The following is an 8,405-nucleotide window of genomic DNA, read 5'->3' on the forward strand; positions in this document are numbered from 1 at the left end:
CAAACCAATTCTGGTTCATCTGTTTCACTCAACAATCGGCCATGTGCGTATGAAAACAAAAGCACTGCGCATGCGCGTTTTACTCATATTCTATCGCGATATTTCATTTTCCTATCGTTGCCTAACATTATACCGGTATTACCGTGAACGGTATAATATGGCCCAGCCCTAGTCCCGACGCTTTTCTTTGCAAGCTCCTTTGATCCAGTTACTATGTTCATTCAAATAAGAACAAAAACAATGCAAAGTCATCAATGAGATCTTATCTACAGTCTACAACACAGGTTTTATCAGTATTAAAAAATAATGCAGATATTAGAACCCACAACGCATAACTCACAAAATTACCAATGCGGTATTAAACAAATGCAAATAGAGAACTGGTTTACTTCTGCAGAGACAAACAAAGTAAATTTGAAGAGAACACTAACGATAAGCCACCTGAACCCAAATCTGAACAAGCAAAGGCAAGACTCCTCTCTGGGTGTTGCTGACTGACCGTGTTATCTCGCTTGCAGACTGCTCTTCATGTTGGCTGTCTGAGGTATCACCATTGTTTAGGTTTTCTTTTAGTGAGTCACTTAGGTTGGCCAGTGATGTCACAACGTTGGCTAGCGTCCCCAAGTCTCCCTGCCCACAATCCATCTAAAGACAAGTGACTCAATGCAGATTATATCCCATCATATAGGCAACATAACCAGCACCCACTGTACATACATAACAGCCTAGCACAGATTTTATGCTCCAACCTCTTTACACGACTTACAAAAGGCAGATGTTTTGTTTACTGTTACACAGTCTCTTTAATGATTAGATGTACCTTTGAATCAGTTGCCAGCACCAAAGTTCCATCACTCTGGATCACTGGCTGCTGGATGTTAACCAGCATCCCCTGGTCCAGCAAGCTGGACCTACATGTGGTACAAAGAACCATCAAAACAACTTTACAAAATCGTTGGAAACTTAAAGATGGTGCAAATTTAACAGCTCAGACCCAATGTTTGTCTGCAGGTCTGACCTGGATCCATCTGTCTCTGTATCGGAGATAAACGTAGGTGTGGCGATGAGCGGACTGTTTAGGTCCTTACGAATGTAGATCTTTTGGGTGGAGGCCGCGCAGTTGGCATGCCTCTCTCTGGGCACAATGTCGATGGGTTTCCTCTCACTCTGGACAGCTGAATATTTACAGGAGTCAGAATGTGTTAATATTTTCCTCATGCCTACAAGTAAAAGCAAAGAACATTGTGCGTTTCTACAATCATGCACTGAGAACAATGCTAATGATATTTAGTGTCTCTCAGAATACTGCAGATATGAGGTACTTCTGGTTTAACTGATCAGAATAGTTCTCAGTTGGACTTCCTGACAAATTGATGGTAAAGAAAGAGCTGAACCTATATTTTTACTAAAAATAACCCTTGTTGAGTAGCTGTAGGGACAATGTTTCCTAAACAACCTCCTGCAGCAGTATCCAGTGTCACACCAGTCTGTATTTTATACATGTCAGGTCAGGAAAAAGATAGAAGACTTTTTCGGGCCATATCTCACTTATTTCTCAAGGAAACTGAAACTACCTTCTCAGGGACAATACTTGACACGTTTCTGGGTGTATTTTTTGCACTGTGTCCTGGAATTGGATGCACACTCACACTCAGTCTTCATCCCCATCTTAAGGCATTTTCTCAACCGACAGAATTGGCAGCGATTGCGGTGGTGTTTGTTGATGACGCAGTCCTGCTTACTGCGGCAGCTGTAAGTCAGATTCTTCCTCACACTCCGCTTAAAAAAGCCCTTACATCCTTCGCAACTGACGGCACCATAGTGACGTCCTGTACACAGACAAAAAAGTTCTTATTTTGTACCCGTGGTTGAGTCTACTGACAATATGAAGCTGAACACACAGCTGGATACCAAAGTATATGGAAAAGATCCGAAGTATACTCATGTTAAGTGGCTGAAGTACCTGAAGCCTTGTCTCCGCACACCACACAGTACTCCACCGGCTGTGGTCGGCTCAAATCTCCTGACTGTCCTAACAACCGTTCCATTGACACTGGATCTGTAACAATCTAGAAAAAAAGCATTCAAATAAAAACAAGCTATTGGCAGTAGTGTTGTCACATATGCCCTATGTGACAGTATTAAGAGGGAAATGTACCTGTATTCTTCCTGGCATGAGGCTGTCTGCAGCAGTGAAGATGAGCTGTTTGGCGTTGTGACTGTCTGGTGAGGCCAGGATGACCTTTCCTGCCCCTGAGCTGTCAGCTGTAGTCAGAATGAACTGTTGCTTGGGGGCACTGGATGGGTTCATTGCTGTCACTATCTGGATCTTCTGACCGGTCTGCTGGTCGGTTACAATCTGGGGGGATAAGAGATGAAAGAGGAAGACAGAACAACAGGGAAAGTGTGGAAGATCCAAGAAAAATATTTTAACACCAACATGTTCAGCGCCCCTGCGAAAGGGGACAATGTCAACAGGTTGTAACACATTCAAGTTTAAGATGTTACCTGAATTCGCTGTGGTGTAGAGGGCTCAGTCGAGATGACCTGAAAGCGCTGCGGAGACTCACTCATCACTGAGTCTGATGGAGAGGATGACACCTAATTGGTTAAATGTATAAAAATAATCTTAATTAATAAGTCTGCAACACAAATACATTTCATTTGAATATGCAGCGTTGAAATGTTTTGCTACAAAATGTTATACACTTTTATTGTAAGTGAAAGAAGACAGCAAATGGTGAATTATATCTTAAAGGTAACCACACGACCAAAGTGAGTAAAACCATCAAAAAAGAAAAAAAAATTCATATTGGTTGGATGAAGCAACAACTTCAGACCACTCACCTCTGCCTCATGCTCAGAATCCACTTTCTGCTGGGAAAGCAGATTCAGGTTGGACGTCATGATGAAGTAAAGTCATTAGTGAGGTCTGTTTGGAAGGATGTCAAAGAAAATAATTAAATAACTAATAAAAATACCAACTACCCCAGAAGAGCAGGCTGACATTACTGACTCGCATAATGGTCACAGAAGATGCAGCAAGACATTGGATGATTTTGTATGGTGCGATTTGGCTACTGAAGCACACCAGTGTCTCACTCATGTGTTCTTATGAATGGGTGGTATAAACATTAAAATATTACGCCACTTTGAAATACTAAATCTGTGCTGCAGCAATGCCTTTGCAACCCAACTTTTAAAATCATTAAAAATTAAACAAAAGATAAGCTTCTCTCTTTTTATACTATACAATAACAAAGGCAATCAGTCTTCAAACTAAAATAAAATTGACAAAACAGTTTCTGTTTACTGCCCTGTTACCTATATATTAAGCTATAGACTGCCGTATCATCACACAGTTATTAAAAGTAATATTCTTATTTTTTAGGCAACTTCAACAAAACATTTCACTTCAATCACAAGAAGAATTTATTGCGATTTTTAACATATGGAGAATATTGCAACAATGTATATTGTGACATTTTTAAAATTGCAAATTATGTCCTCATGGTAAACTTTGTCTGTATTTGTTTTATCCAGTAAGATAAAGTTATCTCACTTCAGTTATTTTTTTGCTTCAAAATGAGATTGTCAAGCATACCAACACTGTCCCCAAAACCTGCATAAATGTTGCCATTACATGGAGCCTGCAGCCTACATAAATAACCAGAATACAATCAGCTGGCAGCCAGATGAGTCAAGTCCCTTTGAGTTGTGCACAATGACAGACCCATTCAGACTGATGGCAACATGCTGGCATTCTGTTTGCATTTAAAATTAGACAGCAATTACTTGCAAACCTTCAAGAATCTTTTTCAGAGTGATTACAGTCAGCCCAAGTCCAGACTATTACTGTTTGCAGAAAGGTTATCTCTGATCAGGCAAGACATCCAAGCAACGTGCGATTAAAAGTGCTTGTAAACGTGCAATAACCCTAAACGTCTGGACAACCATTTAGTCACAAGTTGCAATCGGTTGCAGAATGTGGAAATAATTATATATGGATATACATTTTTAATTTATTTTTTTTGTAGTTGCAAGGATATTCTTGTCCTATTTTTACTTGTGTGACTGAGCCTTTGGCTTGCTCTGAACTAGGAAGTACCTTTTTCAAGGTTAGTCTATCCAGTGTTGGATGGTTTTTTTAGTCAAATAAATGTTTGCTCAGGTAATGTTATCTTGGGATGGTGATGCATGAGATGAGCCCTATAGCTCATAGTATTAACAGTGTATTTTAATTTGTTTAATACTATGTTCATATTTAGTGTCCCTGTATTGATATAAGATTGCATTGAAAAATAACACAATACTACTCTATACATTTTTTCCCCCATCCTTAATAAGACCTGAGCAACTGTCCAATACAATGGTTCAAAGATCGACAGCTTGGTGTGTTCCTCTACATGTGACTTTACGCTGACTTTAGAGCCATACTTTAGCACTTCTGCATATTCTCAAACAGAGAGTAAACCACCACAGCAGGAGTATTTCACTTAATTTGGTAATATAGCTGACATGTTATTATAGACCACAACACAACTTGCTAAGACAATGCAGTATTTATGTAAAATTCCAGATAAAATATTTAAGCTATCAGCTAAACTCACCTTTACCTTTGTTAAATGTCTATTTTGTTTCCTTTGAAAACCAAAATCACACTCAAAGTGAAGCTAACTGAAGAGGGTTTGGAACCATCACTGCGTTAGTGTTAGATATTATATGTTATCACAGATATGGTCAATCCTCCTATACTGCTGCACCTATATTGGTCAATGTACAGTAATAATTTCTACCTATGAATCTTGAGTTGCATCAGTCCAGTGCCAGAGTAATTTCAGTGGGTGAAACACTTTTTGGAGATACTAATACCACACTGACATCGACAGAGGCACCAATCATTTCTTACTTTGTACACCTGTCCTCCAAATGGACAAATATGAAATCCTGTCAAGACTTAAAAAACATAGTAAATATGAAGGTGTCGAGACTAACTCCCACTGCTTTTAATATTTTTAAAACTTCTAATTTGCTTTACTTTATATTTTATTGTCACTGAAGAGGAAATTTGTTCTGGACTCCAAGTCCCAGTTCCCAGCATAGCTATTGTGACCACCACAAACATACAAAGCACAACAAGTCACAATTTAGCATCACATCAACATTAATTGTTAATGTTGCACTAACCCAATGACTCCACACTACAGACTAATATTCCGAGCATTAACTGAACAGAGCACAAATTAATTTTTAAATCCTTTAAACTTCTGCCAGAAGGTAACAGTAAATACAAGATTAATTGAATCTCACAAAATGTTGAAACACACACTGTTCATAAAGTGACTGAGGGCTATGATGACATTTTTCTGGCGTATGCTTTTTGTGGCTGTTTGCACCACTTTGAACTACCCTAGATTCGCTGTCAGTGTAACATAACTGCTAGTATGTTAAAAAAGAAAGAAAGAAAGAAAGAAAGAAAAAGTCAAGCTGCACTACAAGATCTAGAAATTAGAATGATTTTTTTTAAAGCTGTGATCACCACCTTGCAGCATCTTTATTCTTGGGGGAAGTGTCTAAATCCACCTTTCATTAGTTTAATTCTTTCTAATCTACTGGCATTTGAAAGTATGGTCTTGTTTATATGGTCTTGTACTGTTTATAAGAATACAATCTGACAGCCTTTGGGGGGAAATGATTTATGTGGCTGCAGTAACCATACAGGAATCTTATGTAGCTTCATATTGTTTACTGATTGGTCTAACAGTACGTCCATCATTACCTCTTTTCTCAAACGTATCACAACACATAACAAAATGGAGAATCTGGCAATCAGCCAGTAACATCGAAGACGAATCCTTATGATAAATATGTTCGAGCAATTTTGTTTTCAGACACCGAACAGATATTCTGGTGGCAAATACAAAAAAAATGGCAGCTGTGATGAATAAAATGTATGATCATAGTACTTTCAATCCACTCCCGTCCCCGGGATGGCAAAGGTAAAAGGGTCGAGTTCATCTGCTGCAGCTACAGCTTTCCAGCGTTAGCCCCCTCAGCTAGCTCACTGCAAGTGAACGCAAGTAGGCTGCAGTGAGAGCCGACTGCAGCTGTGTGCCCCACTGTGGCTGTCATCCTAGCACGCAGGGATTGGTTCAAGTCGACAGCTGTGTCATCGTATTTAACAATTAATTTAGCTGTCACCAAAATATGTCAGCCTAAACGGACTGAGACCGATGTTTCACGGTCCATGCCCGCACTTCGAGCTGCCGGAGACGGCCAGGAAGGGAGCTCCGCATCGGCTAGCTTGCTAGCTAGTCAGGAAATTAGCTACGCTCTTTTATGGTCCTGTATGTCTCACAGCTTTCTACTGTTTTCAGTCCAGGACTCAGACTTACCTCCGGGAACTGGCGGTCACAGATTTAGTGCGCTCTGCTATTTTATAAAATATTTGTTTTGGTTTTCTTCTGTTAAAGGTCATAGTTCGTGACCCCGCTCCGCCAGCGAGTTGATGATGGTTGAGTTTTTTTTTCCTCCTTCCTCTCTCGCGTACCCGCGCGACTCCAACACCCCCCCACCCTTAGCGCGAGCCAGACAGGACTGACGTCATTATGTCTGACTGTCTGGACTTTTGTTTGAAGGTACGTTTGAAACATTTACATAGTAAAAAAAAATGTTTAACAACAGATGTATTTAAGAGGATAGACGCACTGTTTCTCCTATAGTGCGTTTCTGCTCTTCACATAAAGAGCTGCAATAATAAACTCAAGGCTTTAATAAGTGATTGCATAAATGATTACAAATAGTATAAATATTAAAAAATATAAAAATAAAGTGTTTTGTTTTTTTTAATCTTATATGATACTGTCAGAAGTACGTGACATATACATAATGTCATCAGATATAGAAAATGTCAGATAATGTTATCCAGTTATAATCTTGATCGAGCTCTAATTTCTTTATATTTTGCTTCCAAGAAGCGAGACTTTCTGGCAATTTTATTAAGTGATCTTGAGCAATCGTTATGCTGGCTTTCTGGTTTTGTTTGTTAAGCCACTTAACACAAACTACAAATCACTGAAGCATAAAAAGACACCTAACTCAAGGAAGACAATGTTATGTCTACACATAACAGAAAACTTGGCAAAGAATCAATTTAAAATAATATCTTTAGGCACTTTGTTACTAGCAGCCTGTCACAGAGCACATAAACTGTTTCCATTTCTTTAGTTTGAATCTACAAAAATGCCAAAAACAGTCTGATAGACATAAAATTGCATTTTTCCACTAACAACGTGATTCCCAAAGAGCTATTAGTCATCTGGCATATGTCAGCATATTGTGCGGTGTGTCCATAAAATGTTTCAAGGAAACTTTCAAGTGGCACTGTCTACAGTATCTGAAAGTCATGTACTTAAGAAATTGGCAGGGGAGGGGAGGGGGTGACAATCCTGCCTTTGGAGATCCATCTGAACCTTCAGCTTTTCAATCTACTGTTCACCGAATCCTCACCAGGAATGGTCTCAGTGGTCTCAGGGTGGCTGTCAAGAGGCATTCTCAAGGAAGGGAAACAGGGAGAAAACATATGCTAAACTACACAAGAACTGGAATGAAAATCAGTGCCAACAGGTCTTGTGGAGTGATGAATCCAAATGTGAAATTTATAGTTCAAATTGTTGTCAATATGTACAGAGGAAGTCAGGAGAGAGGTACAACAGTGAGTGTCTACGGTACATCCTTAAAAAATAGCATAGGCTCTGCAATGTCTCGGGGCTGTATTTTAGCCAGTGGTGTTGGGGATCTTATCAATCTTGATGGAATTATGAACATCGAAATGCACGATCATATTTTCATCAGCCGTACAATACGATCTGGAAGGCACCTGACAAGAAACAGCTTCATTTTTAAGCATGACAATAATCCCAAACACACTGCCAGTGCATTAACCTGTATGGAAAAACACACAATGGAGCACTATCAGTCAGTGACTGGCCTCCCCATAGCCAGACCTCAACACTGAAGTAGTGTGAGACAATCTTGACAGAGAACAGAACAAAAAGCAGCCACAATCCAAAGCTTTTAAATGTTCTTCAAGAGCCCTGGAGAACTATTTTTGAAGATTACTTAATTAAATTATGAGAAAGCCCAAGAGACAGACTGTGTTAAAGTATAATTGTAGAATTAAAACTGTACAAACTCTGTTTTGGGCTTATAAATTCTAATTACATGAGTTTGCACATGTTTCATACCCAAGATACTAACAGCACAAAGGCCCATATTACATAACACTTTATGAAAAGGCTAAAAAATACAGGGAGTGCAGAATTATTAGGCAAATGAGTATTTTGTCCACATCATCCTCTTCATGCATGTTGTCTTACTCCAAGCTGTATAGGCTCGAAAGCCTA

The 8,405-nt window shown here is 39.2% G+C and overlaps 1 protein-coding gene across 2 annotated transcripts in view; it reads right to left on the reverse strand.

Moving 5' to 3' along the window:
* The window catches only part of nr2c2 (nuclear receptor subfamily 2, group C, member 2), a 12,331-nt gene extending 5,769 nt beyond the window's left edge, over window positions 1-6,562 (reverse strand). For both annotated transcript variants that reach the window (XM_005749102.1, XM_013914893.1), the window contains exons 1-9: window positions 6,396-6,562; window positions 2,848-2,932; window positions 2,509-2,601; window positions 2,159-2,359; window positions 1,964-2,069; window positions 1,650-1,829; window positions 1,019-1,175; window positions 821-911; window positions 500-645 (exon numbers count right to left, since the gene is read on the reverse strand). In XM_005749102.1, the coding sequence (XP_005749159.1) occupies window positions 500-645; window positions 821-911; window positions 1,019-1,175; window positions 1,650-1,829; window positions 1,964-2,069; window positions 2,159-2,359; window positions 2,509-2,601; window positions 2,848-2,907 (1,034 nt within the window). In that variant the 5' untranslated portion in view covers window positions 2,908-2,932; window positions 6,396-6,562. The remainder of the gene's footprint in view (window positions 1-499; window positions 646-820; window positions 912-1,018; window positions 1,176-1,649; window positions 1,830-1,963; window positions 2,070-2,158; window positions 2,360-2,508; window positions 2,602-2,847; window positions 2,933-6,395) is intronic.
* Window positions 6,563-8,405: the final 1,843 nt, after the last annotated feature.

This window comes from Pundamilia nyererei, unplaced genomic scaffold, assembly GCF_000239375.1.
Source record: "Pundamilia nyererei isolate P.nyererei 1_Seehausen unplaced genomic scaffold, PunNye1.0 scaffold00236, whole genome shotgun sequence".
In the NCBI taxonomy this organism is placed as follows: Eukaryota; Metazoa; Chordata; class Actinopteri; order Cichliformes; family Cichlidae; genus Pundamilia; species Pundamilia nyererei.